At 35.4% G+C, this 16352-nt stretch overlaps 1 protein-coding gene across 10 annotated transcripts in view; it reads left to right on the top strand.

Moving 5' to 3' along the window:
* The window catches only part of CEP85L (centrosomal protein 85 like), a 235613-nt gene extending 221504 nt beyond the window's left edge, over positions 1-14109 (top strand). For all 10 annotated transcript variants that reach the window (XM_015137522.3, XM_015137520.3, XM_077999312.1 and 7 more), the window contains 3 exons: positions 8021-8128; positions 9335-9566; positions 13079-14109. In XM_015137522.3, coding sequence (XP_014993008.3) covers positions 8021-8128; positions 9335-9566; positions 13079-13242 — 504 coding nt within the window. In that variant the 3' untranslated portion in view covers positions 13243-14109. The remainder of the gene's footprint in view (positions 1-8020; positions 8129-9334; positions 9567-13078) is intronic.
* The last annotated feature ends 2243 nt before the right edge of the window (positions 14110-16352 follow it).

The following is a 16352-nucleotide window of genomic DNA, read 5'->3' as shown; positions in this document are numbered from 1 at the left end:
TGTTAGATTTCCTCAGCCATTGTTATGTGACTTATTCTGGACCATAATTCAAGAAATTTCTATTTTACTTGGGCAAATTTTCCGAGAAGTAAATCTAATACAAGTTATCTCAATCTAAATTAAGAATAATCAACACGTGAACTTTGGCATTGAAACTTTAATGATTTGTAAGATTTCATTTATCATATACTGTCACATTATAGGTGTTCAGTATATATTTGCATTCATTGAAATGTGCATTTTCTCCCCATTTGTGGAGACATCTTACTGCAATTTACTCTTACATGTTAACCAAGTCTGTAGTCACATGTAAATATGTCATGACCATACATAAATGAATACGTAGAAGAATATGCAATTATAGGCCTTACTGTTCTTTGTTATTAAAATGCTTCAGCAAACACAAACCTTTTATTTCTTCAAACTATGTAGAGAATTGAAATAAAATTAATGAGATGCATTTATTTCCAAATATTGGGGCCTAGACACTATAATCATTAATTCTGTTGTCCTTTGAATCAATGACTTTTTTGGATTTCTTTTCTTTTTTGTTCTTAGCATCTCATTTGCCCATTCTGACCATCAAGGTCTGCACATCTAGAGACAGAGATCTATAGATTTAGGTCACAGAGACAGACAATAAATGTTGATAGCTGGCCGAAATAGCTATATTTGTGAACGTGGTATTTGAATAGCAAAGCTGGAGATGAATATGACTCACATAATGAGAAAATTATTTGCTAGTTTTAAACTCATGTTATTTTTTGGCCCCTTATCATTTAAAAAGACAGAAATTTTGTTTGTATTTGGTCGTTTTTGATGACCTTTCTCTAAAAGGTATATGCTCTATAAAAACCTGAAAATATTGCTTATTCTGAAAAGAGGAACACTAATTATTTCCCTAGCATTGGAAACACTGAAAAGAACACTTTGGGTTGAAAAAATATTCCTGTTGCTTTCTATTGTGGTTAATAGACATAATTAATGGGTGTATTATCAAACTGATATACCTAATAGAGCAACTCCCTTCACTTCCTACTTCTTTAAAGCTGTGTGATTTTTCCTTATCTGCTTACATAAAGAATGGCCAGCTTGTACCTATGTAGATTATGATGTCCTTTCCATATGCTATAGCTCTGTTTTTGAATTTCTTCAAATACCTTCGCCTATCTAAAATAACACAAAATACTATATAATTAACGATAGCAGAGAGCCTCCCAATTATTTTTAATTATGCATTTTGACTATCACTATAGTATTAATTTTATGTAAAAGCTCATTGTCGCTATAGTTTGGATATTCTTTCTTCCTCCACAGTGCTTGGATGTTTTTCCATTTTGGAGTATTCAGTAGGCAAAGATAACTTGGTACTGTTAGAATTTCATGTGTTACTGCCTCTTTATGTCTTTGCAAATTGTCGAGAACACCAAATTTGTTTGAAGTTCATTTGTCTTGATTTGGTGCACTGCATTTCCTTGGTAATAAGCAAGTTATTCATATAGTTTAAATTTACTCCCAAAAGGGAAAAATAAAATCCCAGGCTATGTACATTTTATGTCCAATTTATAGGAGATAAAAATAGGGTATTGTTTCATATTTAGATGCTGTGTTCAAAATACAGCTATAGTTTATTATTTTGCCACAAAAGTCAAATAAATACTTACCTGTTACAGGTCACTGGCACGTTTATTTATTCACAGCTTTCAAAGTTGGAGAGAAATCATTCCTCTACTAGTTATACTATATTTGTTGTTGAATATAGAAAAAGTAATACTTCATATAAAAGTATATGCTAATTTGGAAATTGAGTTTAGTGCTGTAAAAATACAGATTTATCTACTGTTTTGTTCAACTGTCTAGGTCATATTGTTAACTGGCATAAATACCTTGTTTACTCATTGACCTTTTAGAAGTGTTGCCCTTCGTTATATCCATAAAACTAGTAGAGCTAGCCTGGCTGCTTCTCCTATAGGTTTTTTCTTCTGTCGGTATACAGTATATAAAGACATTTTGCGGTAGAATGTTCCGTGTCAGTTCCATGAACATATGGCTACAGTCAGAATATGATTGAGTTCTTCATTGGGCATTACCTTCCTTCTTGCTTATTTCTCAAAAGCACATTTCACATCCGTAAGCCTTTTTCAGTGAGCTGTTATTGTAATCTTTTGGCAGAGGACGTAGAGGTTTGTAATGTTTGCTTGTTTTCTCTGACATTAAAATATTTACTAATTGCAAGAACTTAGGCATTTAAATGGCGTATCTGAATTGACAGCTATCAATAGAAAATTATACTATGACAGAAGACAGAATAATACGTTAGAGGACATTTAAGACTGTTTACTCGGGCGTGGTTGGAACCACCAATCTCCAAACTGTGACACTCTGTTCTATTTATAACACATCGAGATGTTCCCACAGCCTAAGAGAATTCTATTCCAATTTTTAGCAAATCTCTTAAATCCTTCATCTAGCAGTTTTTCTCAGTAGAAATAGTGGGAAAATGGATCATAAGTCAATAGAGTGTCTTATAGGTAGGACATAACTCTTTTAAATATCGATTGCTTTAATGTTTTCCCATTAACATTGTGTGATGTTTATCTCCTATTTTTTTGTTATCTGAATTGTGTTATGTCTTGAAATAAAGTACTTTTTCTAAAGTTTAATTTTGGAAGCATTTACTTCTGTAAAATTGCTTATGATGAATGAAAAACTAAAAGTATTCTTATCAGAAGTTAATACTAAATTTTGAAAAACCTACCAGCCAAATAATGCCTTCTATGAAAAGTAGCTTAAAAAAAAAAACACTCACTGTAGTCTCTGTGCTGGTAAAGAGAACAGTCTTTACTGTTCGTGTAGATCTGTTGTATGCATGTTATAGTTGCATAATTAAGATATGTCAGAAAAAATGTGTAAAAGGTGGATTTAACTTTTGAAAAATCAGTTATGTCAGAGTGGGGAGTTGTACGAGGGAAGACAGCTCACTTGAATCATGGAAGAATGTTCTTGGGCCTATTTGTGCTATGAGTAGTCACCAAATCTATATGGATATTCACATTATTTGTAATACTTTTTAAGATATGTATTTCTGGACCCTATTGTGAACCTAATGAATCAGTGTCTCTGGGATGAAGTTGAATTATGTATTATTAAGTTCCTCAGGCAGTCCCTAACTTTGCCATATGGTCTGGCAGTAGAACTAGAGCATTTAGGAAGTATTACAATCCTCAGCATGCTCAGTGGACCAAAGAGTGGGAACTGGAGAGAAAGTCTGAGGTTTAAATTTAAAAAACAAGTTTAGTTTCTAAGATACTTAGGTGTCATCAAACACATTTAACGTATTTTGGTAGATCTCACTTATAAACCAGAAAATACATTTTTTCCAGAAGTTAGAAGACAAGGAACTCAAGCAGTAACAGTTTTAAGATACAAGTCACCTTCAATTTGTGTGCAATTCAGTACTTTTTAGTATATTCACAGATAAGTGGAACCAAGACCACAGTCAATTTTAGAACATTTTTATCATCTCAAATGGAAGCCTCATTTTTGTCACTTGCCTAAGCCCCCATCCACTTCTCCAGCCATCTCACCTCTGATCCACTTTCTGTCTCTATAAATATACCTATTTTAAACATTTCATACAAATGTATATATGGTCTTTTGTGACTCTTGACCATAACCAGCTGTTAGGCTCCACTAATTGTCAGCCAATCAGTCTGTTGTTTTCAACAATACCCTGTGGCATAAATTGCTTCGCAAACTGATCCATTCTAGCTCTTTTGAAGGGATAGTTCATTAGGTTAGTGTTTGAGATTTGTTCTGACCTCAGGAGTATTCTTCACAGCTATCTCTCTGTTTCTCCCTGGGAAAGTAGTTAGTCTATGGATTTAGCTTATAGGGCTAATGGGTCTAATAGTATCCTGCCAACTGCCTTTCACCACAACCTCCAATGTTTTTGAGTGCTCTAAGGCTTGAACGTCACACTGTTGCAAATGAAGTGAATTCCTATAGAGAGACATTTGGAACTCCTAGTTCTATGGCCTACTTTTCCTCAGGAAAGTCTCTTAAGCCAAGTTAATTGGTGTGGGGACAATGGCAAACTTCCGAATGGTATCCCCACTCTAGTAGCTGAACACTCACTGGAGTGAGTTGGGGCAGCAGCTCTACGTCTTTTTGACTTGCCTCTCCTAGCATAGAACCAGTGCCCCACAAGCTGGGCCAAGGGTCAAGGGTTCTGCACTCACATAAGCTTCCATCCCGTAAGGGGATCTGGGTAGAAGAAGGGAGCCCCCCACCTCTTGGTTGTATGTCGTTGCCTAAAACAGCCTTTGCTAGGATGATAAATGTTGATGCCCTATCTTTTCTGAGAAGAGAACTCTCTAACTAGGATTTGGGAGGAGAGGGAACCCTGTGTTACTGCCTCTGTCAGTCTGAAGTAGAATTTCCATCTCAATGAAATGTGAGAAGGCAGAAATGGAGTTGAGTTTTGTTTCATTTTTTTCCTCCTAGAATCCTTTTGTGAAGCAGAGATATTCTTGAGTAAATGTTTCTTCATTTGCTATATGCTCTTAGGACCATTTCCAGAAATTTTAAATGATAATATTCACCAATTTCATTGAGGGGTGGGTCTGTGGAGCTCCTCAACTCTGCTTCTAGTTCATGCTAGAAGCAGAACTCCAGGCAGATTGTTTTCAAAGTTTTATCAAATTACAAGATGATAACTAACTTAAGAAAGGAATTTGAGCTGTACATTGTCTTAGATTCTTAGAAACATAAAAAAGCCTCTTTTTTCTATTTCTTATCTCCCCATCACCAAAAAAAACACCCTGCTATACATTTCAGACTTCCTATTAATGGCATCTCTGCCCTTCCATTTGTTCAGTCCAGGTATCCTGGACTTATCCTTGACTCCTCACTTACCTCACATTTGTCAGCAAAGTCTACTGCCTTGAATGTGTGTCTAGAATCTGACCTCTTTTCCTTGCCTCCTCCATTGCCACCCTGTTCCAAGCCGTCTTCCTTTCTCATCTGGGTTATTTCTTTATGCTTCTACCCTTTCCTGTGTACAGTATACTCTCATTAGGTTAAGTGATCCTTTTGAACAAAAATCAGATTACATCAGTGTCTCTGCTTCAGAACTCTTCAGTGGATCCTCATTTTTTTCCAGAATAAAAATCGAAGTTCTTATACTGATTTCTGAGGCCCTATACAATCTGTTCTGCATGCTGTCTTCCTTCTCTGACTCTTTCTCCTACTATTCTCAGCCATCCTGGCTCTCTTACTTGTTCTCAAACACAGAAGACACCATCTGTCCCAGAACCTTTGTACCGACAGAAACTCTCTGGGTATCTCTGGGACACAGTCTGTCATCCTTCAAACCCTTGCTTACCTGAGATTTCAGCCTCCTGACCCTTACTGTGCTCTGTTTGTTCTCCACAGCACTAGTCAAATTCTAATATATGATACTGTGTAACTTGAATATTTATTTTATTTCTTTTGGTCTTTTTTCTCCTAGTATAAAGTTCCACAAGGGCCAAGAGTTTTGACTGTTTTGTTCACTGATGTATCACTCAATGAACAGAGCAGTGTTTGGCAATGGTTTTTGCTGAATGAATGGTTGCATGAAGGAAAGTTCCTTGTGAATTTCTTATGTGGCTAAGCATGTTTATGTGTATATATATGCAGTAAAAATGTTAACATAAATTTACTTTCAAAATAATTCCTTTTAAATTAGGTTTGTGGATTATATAGAATCTGTTAACTAAGGCACACCTGGTTCTCCCTCATTTAAGCTATTTGTAAATGGGACATTTCTTGATACTTACATCAAAACAATAAATTTGCTTAATACCACTTTTCAACTTCAAAGATGATCATTATAAAGACCTTGTAGGTTAGTACCTTAGCAGAATTTTTAAATGTCATGATTAAACTGAGAATTTGAGAGCTGTTGTAGGTTTTTGCAAATTAATTTTTAATTTTATTAATCCACTACATGTCTAGTGAATGATAAAGTTATCGTGAAATTCACAAAGCTAAACACTCATTTCAGAAAACATGAGATTATTTCATTTATGCATTGTAAAGTACTACCAGTTTGAGCAAGTATATTTTAAGAGCTTAAGAGATTTCAAAAAAATGCTCTGCAAAAGGTATTTGTAAAATAACACACACTATTCTTGATAGAATTTTTCTTGTTTTCTTATCTTTTAAACATATCTTAATGCAATTTAGGATAGAGAAGTAATTAATGTTTCAGACGAAATGTTATTGTCAGACAACTATAGCACTCATACCTAGTATTATCCTAGAGATTGTACAGCACTTGGTCCTTTCAGGATAAGCCTATCTGCAATGTCTTTTACCTATTAAAGTGCTTCTTGGTAACTTCCCTTGAATTCAGGCAACATAAGAGAAATCTGATTTTCCTTTTTGTGATAAATGACACTACTGCCAGACAGTTTCAGTTTTTCTGATGGAGAAGATTGCCTGTTTCTGCATTGATTAAAATCAGCCTTACATAGGGACATATTACTTGGATTTATTAGCTAATTATTAGTCACATTCAACATGACTCTGAATTGATAAAAATATAAAACACCCCTCTTGGGTTTAGTTTTTTGTTGTTGTTGTTGTTAGAATGTGAGTTTGAGTAGTGTGTCTATGATGCCTTTCTTCTGTAATTCTAATAAACAATCACAAATCTTGAGAAAATTTAGGTTGAATTCTGGATTCCAGCCAAATAATCTTGTTGAGCCAGAAAGCATAGATTTTCAGCTAGGTGAATAAATCTCCATGTTCATTTAATCAGATAAGGATTGATTCAATCTAATGAAGTTACAAAGGAAATTTCAGTTTTCAATAATACACATATTCAGAGAGCCCCATATTGACTGTGCTGTGAGACTCATCTTTGTGGAATATAAAACAACTTTTCCCTGGAAGGAGAAACACTTGTTACAGAGTTTGATTCATTTCTATCCAACTTCTGAGTTACTAAATGTAATATTTTTTTTCAGAGTTTAGCAGACAAATGAAATTTAAAAGCAACAAGTTTGAATATCTGTTACCGATAAAACTGCTTTATATTTATGGAGTCTTATTTCAACCCATGGTGATTGCTATCTTTTCTTATCCCATCCAAAGATAATGTGAAGAAAATACCTTTGTAGTAGATTGTGTGCTATTTAGGTGGTCAGCAACCTGAAATATTGTCAGAATTGAGACTAAATACAGACCTGAAATAAAATGATACCTCTCTTCTGGTCATATGTTTATTGATTTTGTCTTCTAATAAAAGGAAAATAGTTGATAGAAACACTTAGAATTCACTAATAACTGCAGGGTGTATGGAATTTTTTTCTTTTAATATATAGGTGAAAAATAAGACACTAACCAAAGACTCAAAATGTGCTTTATGCTGCTTTGGCATACTCACAATGGTGTCATGTCTAGATAATTTGCAATTTTATAAGGAGTAAGAAGGAAATTAGCTTATCAAATTCCCATAATAGACCTTTGACCAGAGTTCACAGTGTATTTACCGCTTGAAACACTGAAAGATGGGAACTATGTTTGAAATGATAGAAAATAGGGATGATATCATGATCTTATTATCTTACATCTCATTAACTGTAAGCAAAATGTAAAACAAAAGTATAGATTTGTTGCTAATACACTCTCAACATATAAAAAGTTAATGAAATAACTTTGTAATACCACATTAAGTAGGAACTTCAGATTTGACATGTTTTATACAAATTAAAAACTTCCTTGGTAAAAACTGTAATTTTTAAAAATCCAAATGTATTCTGGGAAACTGGCATTTCTTTTTCTTTTTTATTTGGATTCAGCTACTCTCTAACTGATAAGGATTAATTTAAAAGTGAAGGCTTCATTTTCCAAGGGGATAGGGAGGAAAGAAGATCTAAAGTATTCAGAGCCAACATTCCTACTTATTTCTGTTTGAGATTTTTCTTTACATGTTAACCTGTTTTGCTTTCCAATTTTTTAAAAATTCTAGTCTATGCAAGGAAAGCTTTCGAAAGAGAAATTGACCACTCAAAAGATGATGGAAGAGCTGGAAAAGAAAGAAAGAAATCTACAGAGATTAACAAAAGCATTGCTTGAAGTGAGTAGAAGAAATTCAATTTGCTTTGAAAGAATGATTCACTACCTATTTAAGCAGATGCTTATTTTTATAGATATTAATAGAGCATTTTCAGATTAAAGACATGATTTTGATATGCCTGTTAGTTAATTCCATTGTTTCTTACCAAAATTATTATAAAAAGACAAGCCTTTACTTCTCTTGTGTTTTAGAATACAGTTTCACATAATTACAGTACAGTATATATTTATTAGCTGGCATTCATCTATAAAAAAGTTTTTTCCCCATCACCCCAGACTGTTGAGTTACTCTGAAGTACAGTTCCAATTGGAAAGCTAATTAAAGTTACCTTTAATTAGCAGTTTTCAGGATAAGAAGGTAGCAATTTTGGGGGTCAGCAGTTCAGAGTTGTTGAGTTTTTCTTTTGTATTTCTTTGTCTCTTACATTGAAGTTTTTGGTTCCTATCAACATTAACATAGATGCTTTCCCCCCACCAAGGTGCAAAAAGTAGTTTCAAAGTAATTAAATCACTATTGCTACTAACAATAAAAACCACAGAGTGTGAGGTTCAGAGTTACTTTGTAGTTCTTTTTATTCTTGGAATAAATCTCATTATAGAAAAATACAGGCTGGGTGTGGTGGCTCACACCTGTAATCCTAATACTTTGTTTTGGGAACCTGAGGTGGGCAGATCACTTCACCCCAGGAGTTTGAGACCAGTTTACGCAATGTGACAAAACCCTCTCTCTACAAAAAATACAAAAATTAGCCAGGCGTGATGGTGTTTACCTGTGGTCCCAGATATTCAGGAGGCTGAGGTGGGAGGATGACCAGAGCCTAAGGAGGTCAAGGCTGCAGTAGTGAGTCATGACTGTGACACTGTACTCCAGCCTGGGTGACAGAGTGAGGCCCAAAAAAGAAAAATACATAGACAACCAACATGCTTATTACGTGAGAGACTCCTAGAAACAGAGACTGGATTTGTTTCCTCCTTTGGATATACACTAAAGTATCAGATGGCAAAGAGAAACAGTTTTCACTATTTAAATTATTTTTCTATGTGGTTTTTTTTCCCACTGCATATATGTAGTTGAATTTGGTTAATGTGCATATAATATGACTCCACTGTTTCGTTTATAGACTTGGGGGAAAATGTTAACCTGTATGGCTTTGAGTACCTTTCCTCTCTTGTAACAATCTGACGTTTGTTTTCTTTATCCTTGCAGAACCAAAGACAAACAGATGAGACATGCTCTTTATTGGATCAGGGCCAGGAAGCTGACCAATCTAGGCAGCAGACAGTTCTTTCCAAATGGCCACTATTTGATTTGACTGTGATTGATCAGCTGTTCAAGGAAATGTCCTGTTGTTTGTTTGACTTGAAAGCATTATGCAGTATTCTTAATCAGCGTGCTCAGGGCAAGGAGCCTAATCTTTCATTATTACTGGGAATAAGATGTAAGTGTCTGATGACTTGTCCTTATTTTGTGGCAATTAGAAACCTGTCTTCATGAGTCAGGAACTTCTGACTCTGTTTATTTTTGTAATCTCCTTTCCTACTTAGAATCAGTCTGTGGGTTTATATATACCTGTTATTACTTCATTGCTAGAAGTGAGTGGGGTTATAGCTGATATTAACTGCCGCTTGGCAGAATGCCTGGTGATGTTTCCTATGTTGAATCTGTAAATAAATGAGTAGAGTGATAGTTAGGTGTGACTTCCCATTTACTCTCCCAAAAATAATGATACCTTCTATTTGCTTTTATGTGTTAGTTGCATAGATTAAGTGACCCGGCCATATTGTCCACTGGTAAAATGTTTGAGAAATATTTTGCTTTCCAGTGCAGTGTATGTTCTATGGCAGCTGCTTCACATGAGTGCCAGTGATTTCACATGAGCCAGTTTTCACAGCCTACAGATCTGTTGCCTTTGTCAGGCATACCTACTGGCTTAATGTGACACCCATTCACTCTTGGCCTCAATTCTATCTTCCTCCACACATAATTGTGAGAGCTGCCACAGTGATAATCCCAGTGTCCCTTCCTTTCTGTGCTACTTTTGCAGAAACACCCATCTCTGCATGTGGTTCCAAATCAGGATGTTAGTCTCTTTTTAATAGAGAATAAATGAACTTGGAAGGAAATAGGAATGGAGTAAGACCACATAATAAGGTTTATGAGCCAACATGTATATTTAGTAGCTGCCTAATATAATGGTAATATATGACTAGAGGGGTGACTGGTTTTGTTCCTAGTTTCATCAAAAAGATTCTACCATTTTGCATCATGATAGTTATTGGCAAATCAATGCTCTTGACCAAAGTATATCACTAGTTAAATAAAGCATCATCTGTGCTCAATTATGTCCCTTTCATTTCATAGACATTTGTACACATACACAAGTGTGGATATGGAAAAAAAACATAATGTTTAAGTATATTCACTCGCGGAGTAAACATTTATCAAATGCCTTCTATGATCCAGACACTAGTAGATGCTAGTAATGCAGATAACCCGAACACAGTCCTTGTCCACACATTAACCAAATTATTAGAGCATTGTGATAGGTGCTATAGTTGAGATGTGGACAAAGGACAGTGGGAGCACAAGAGGAAAAAAACAACTAAATCTACATGGGAAGGGCTGTGGAGACTCCACAGAGTAGCTGGTGTTCAGTGTCGCTCTTAGAGGAGGAAGTGGAGAAGTTTGCCAGGTGAACATGGAGTGCTTTAATATCTTTTGGGAGCAAGAAGCAAAGCTCACACACAAAGGGAACTCATTTTCTCCACGATTTTAGAGTTGGTCACCCTTTTAATTACTTTCGAGTCTCCTATATTTTCACTATCATAAGGTAGCGTTTGTTAAGTTTTTCAGTAATAAAGTAGTAGAGCTATCCTAATATGAATCTTACCACCCCCACCTCCCAATGCTCCTTCTAGTCTTGAAAGTTTGACCCCAGAATCCTTACCTTACATTTGGCATTGTGAAAATTTTACCAGCCAGTTGATTTGTGAAAAACCGGTCGATTAATGACTCCATTTGCTCACTCTGTCCTTCTGAAAACTGTGTTACCTTGGTTTCCATGACATCATTCTCTAGGTTCTGCTTCTGCCTTTATGACTGCTCAGCCTCTGTCTTCTGTGGACTTCTCTGTCACTTAATTATTGGTATCCCCAGAAGCCTTTTGTTACTGGTTTTTAGTCTGTTTCTTTTTATTCAGTACTTTATCTGAGTGATCTTATCCACTCCTATTGTTTCTGTTACTGCCATACCTTTCACCTAGACATTTATCTCCTTTACCCAGGCGTTTATCTCCTCAGGGTTGCAGATTATATTCCCATGTATATTAGAATTGGCTGTTTCGAATGCATCACAGACTCTACACATTCAAAACCAGAACACACTTTCCTTCCCTCCCTGAACTGTTCCTCTTCTCAATGAGTAACACCACCATTCACCTGTCACTTGAACCCAGATTTTATTCTCCACTCTGCTTTTTCCTTCATCTGGCACCTGTGCCCAATCCCTGCCCCTCACTCCAGTTGATGATGATTGAGTGTTACCAGTTCTGTCATCTGCTTACTACATCTAACATTCCTGCCTTTCTATCTCCATTGCACTGTTGCCTTAATTTAAGTTTTCATAACCGGTCACCTATACTGGTCTCTCTGACAACCATCTTTCTCACCCCCTTCCCCTAATCCATTTTACATTGTTGCCAGACAGATCTGTCTCAACTATAAACCTGGCTTCCTAATGCTTACACTGCTCTGTGGTCGAGATAGGTAGCTCCTACCTCCTACCTACGTCTATAGTCTTTATTTCTTGGTACTCTCCTTTGTCACAATTTGTACTCTACCATTTTAGAGCCTAGATACTGATTTTCTTGAGGTTTCTCAAATTCTATCAGATTGTTTTGCTTTCTGACTCCACTTTTGTTCATTTTGCAGTTTGGCCCACCCAGTGAACAAGCAACTGTTGCCTCTCCAGTTAGGACTAGTTTTGTTTTCTTCCTTTTATGCCACTGCAACTTGTATATAGTGGTAGGTTACCTACGGTACCTCACTGTGCTCATTTATTTATGGAATTGTATGTAAAGCATCGAGAATAAGCCACTGTGTCTGTTCCTTTTCTGATTTCAACATCTAACAGTTCCTATATCATGGCAGATGTTCAGTTAACATTTGCTAAAATAACAGTCACTCACTGACTCTTATGCTACAATAAACTACTATGAAGGTATAAGGAGAAGTTTCTTTTGTAATCACTAGCTCTGCCTGATTTTATGTTGAGATATGCTTACAAAGGGAAGAACTGAAGTAAATAATTAAAAGCTGGCTGACTCAAGGCCCTCAGTTATTTAGCCATAAGGCAACCAGCTATCAGCCTGATTCAGTTGTTTGGGATTGTAGGATCCTAGCTTTCACTCTTCCTCCCCCTCTCCCTGTCTGTCTCTCTCATTTTCCCTCCCCACTCTCCACTCTGTGTGTGTGCGTGTGTATGTATGTGTGTGACACTATGTATTTGAAAATTAATATTTTCATGGCAATAAACCTACTTTGCATTCGTAAATATTTAAGATGCCACTTCTCACTACACAAATGGTCTTCAGATTTTGCCAAATGGGAAAACTGAGTGCTCTAGTTGAGCTGGAAGAGAGACATTCGAGTGTGCTCTTTTTCACTTTTGGAATATTGTTACCCATTAAACTTGCTGAATTTGTGTGTATCACTGTGTGAATTTGAATTTGTGTGAATTTTAATTAATTTTAATTTGTGAAATTTATAAAGGACCAAGTGGATAAGATCTGTTTAATATTGAATGATGTATGATTTAAACATAACTTGAACCTGGGCCTCACTGGTATTCAGTGTGTAGTATTTATATTTCCATGATGATTAAGGTGAAAAATTCTAAAATGTCTTTGTTCAAAAAAATGTGAGATATTCTCTCCATATTTTGTTTACACAGCAATGAACTGTTCAGCTGAAGAGACTGAGAATGACCACAGCACAGAAACACTCACTAAAAAGCTGTCAGATGTGTGCCAGTTACGAAGAGACATTGATGAATTAAGGACTACAATATCAGACCGCTATGCTCAGGACATGGGAGACAACTGCATTACTCAGTGATCAAGTGTTAGTCCCACAGCAATAATGACCTGTTGTTTAAATGCTGCTGTGTTACAGACTCATAATGGAAGGTTGCAAGTGACATGACTTGCACATAGGGATTTTTTTCTGTGGATTTGTTTTATTGAAGGGGAGAAGGGAAGTGAAGAGATTTTGAAGGGGCTTATCTAATCAGGCAAAAAAAAATCAAATTACCTTTGGAAAATATGATAAAATCTACAAGAAAAAAATGTCTGTATTCTCAAACTACTGATTGTAGGACCAAGCTGTGAAGAGTACCCTTCACATGAAGGAGTAGGCTTCCCTTTAATCCTATAGCTTCGTGTATTTGTGTGTGCATGTGTGTGTGTTGTGTGTGTGCACGTGCTTTATTCACAAATTTATAAGGGTTTCTAGGGTCAGAGCAGAGCTTCTGAGAAAGGCACCCGCTGTTTATTCTTATATTTCTTTCATATAGAAGCTTGTGTTGTACTTCGGGATTTTCAGTGCCTGGGTGAACAAGAGTTCCAACAGCAGGCAAGTGTTGTGATGATAGTACAGCGGGAAAACCATTTGTATTTTGAACACTTACTGCACTGATAGGATGTTTTGTGGTTGAGCTGATTTTAGTACTGTAGATATGTCAGCTGTTTTTCCAGAGTGATTGTGGATTTCCCAAGAGGTGTGAAATTTTGTGATGCTCTTTTTCCTTAGCGTTGTAATGTATGTGTTACAAGAAAGGTTAACATAACTTGAACTAATTTTAACATGTTCCTTACTATTTACAATTTTTTATTTATATGTTTTATATATATACACATATATATATCAATGTAAACAAAGCCATATATAATTAATAAAGGCATTGGATCATTATTATAAAAGAAAGATTAACAAAGTTACCCTGGAACGATAGCTTACTTACCCAAATCTCAACATTTACATTTTAACAGTTTTGTATCTGTTTCAAAGTTGAAACTACTGTAAGAGAAAGGCAATACTGTTTATATCTGAATCAACAGTAGCATAAAAATTTTTAAATTGAAATGGCATTTTAATTCCTTTTATTAGATAAAGTACATTAACAACAAAGTTTTTCATAGGAGGTTTCATAGGAGGTTTCAACTTGACGAGGTTAGTTCTTCATCTGAATTACAGGGTGTTACTATGAAATGCAATTGATTTTCCAGTAGACATACAGTCATTTAAACTTCCAAATGAGTTTTGTCCATGTTGCTGTTGGTATTTTGGAATGATTATACATTTTATTGCCATCAGCATTGATTATGTTCTTTTGAATATACTTAGTTATGGCCAAAGCCTTGCTTGTCCTTTGTAAGTTGATTTGATCTTGTGATGCAACCAAGTCTCATTTAGGTCAAGACTAAATAAGAGATGGAGGGGTAGAGGGTGTGACTCAAGCAGGATAATATTGATTTGATAAAGAGCATATCACATACCTGTTTTCTTGCCAGATAAAGGGCATAGCACATGCCTGTTTTCTTATATTCTAGAATAAAGGCTAGGAAATCTAGGAAAGATTTTTCTTAAGTATGTAACAGTGAAAATGTGAGACAAGGCCTTCAAGGAGACTACCCAGGAAGATACTCAGTTTGAAATTTTGGCTTATACAGCTCTCAATAGATTATTTTACAGTTATAGTTGAATAATCAGTTATAATACACTGTAAAGACATCAGATTTTCATTCTGTTCAGTGCCTGAGTCCTTCCTGCTTTTCTTAATTCTGAGGATCTGGGCGCTAAGAAATCAGTACATTGTAGTGCTTCTGCATCCCAGAGTCCTTGAGGGTCTTAGTCACTAGTAAGAATTGGACTTTCTAATTATATTCACTTGGTTTTTTAACATTAGTAGCTTGAAGATATTCAGGGTATAGTAAATTTCTACCAAAAATATGATGCAAAGAATTCTGCCTTGGTCCTTTATGGTAAAGTAGATAATAACATCCAAAATAGATCATCCACAAGTGCAGCAAACATTTTTACATTCTCTTTGAATAGAATCCCAACCCCCTCCCCCACGAGTTTGGAAATAAAGGCTTCCTAAAATAATAGAACAAATTGGCAAACAATCACTAATTGGATCAGTAGGTTCTTACTTAAATATCTCTCCTAGATTTTTAGTGTATGTTTTGGGATTTTATGTTTGTTTTTTGTTTTTAAGCAAGCATTACAGTTTTTTTTTAATCTGCTATAGATACATTTTTGTTTTTTGGCTTAGTTGGGGATAAAATAATTTGTTTTTGTAAACTTTCTAAAACTTATAGAAATTAATTTAATTCACATATCTTAAAAATAAAATTCTAAAGTTAAAAAATTTCTGACTTAGTAGGAAGTTAACAAACTACTGCTGATGCATTTCAGTTTCCAAAATCTGTACCCCCCGCCCCATAAAAAAGGGAGTTAAGATGTGCTAGTTTAGTTAGTTGAATTATAGATTGATCCTCTTAAAATCTGGAGTTTGTAAAGGGGCCTAAATAAACAGTAGATAGACTTGGGGGGATTTTGTAGGGGAATTGAAACTAACAGTATTCTGGTTTGTCAGTATTTACTTTTTTATTTTTATTTTTCAGAAAATTTTCCTTTCCCAGGACACCTTCTTGTATTAGAACGTCCTCTTCTGTATCACATTAAAAACAGATTTTACTGTTAGACCAAATAAACTGGGCAAATAGCAACACTAGAGCATCTCACCCAGTTTGAACTAGGATGTTCATGGAAGTTATGACAGCAGTATATTCCTGAAATGAAAATTAACCTAAATTTTAAGGTGAATCTATTTGAAAATTTCCTTAGATAATGAAACCTCGTTTTATTTGTGCTTTTTGTGAATCCAACACTTGTTTTCTTACAAAGTATCTTCTCTAGTATTCATATTTTGTTCTTTTGGGTTTTAAAATTGAGCTTATTCGGCCTCAGTCACATTACAGCAAGGATAAACTAACAGTTGACTCAATGAAAGACCCAAACTCCCTGTACAGATAAAATTCACTGAATCAAAGGCACAATAGCTGTCTTTTCACTTGAAGTCAGAAAAGTAAGATGACTTAATTTGAACTATTAATTTTCAGTGGCCTCTAATTAAACGAAAACAAAAAACCACAAATACTGGC

Source organism: Macaca mulatta, chromosome 4 (genome assembly GCF_049350105.2).
Source record: "Macaca mulatta isolate MMU2019108-1 chromosome 4, T2T-MMU8v2.0, whole genome shotgun sequence".
Taxonomy (NCBI): Eukaryota; Metazoa; Chordata; class Mammalia; order Primates; family Cercopithecidae; genus Macaca; species Macaca mulatta.
Note: the sequence above shows the minus strand (reverse complement) of the source record. Positions and strands in the feature narration are given on the sequence as shown.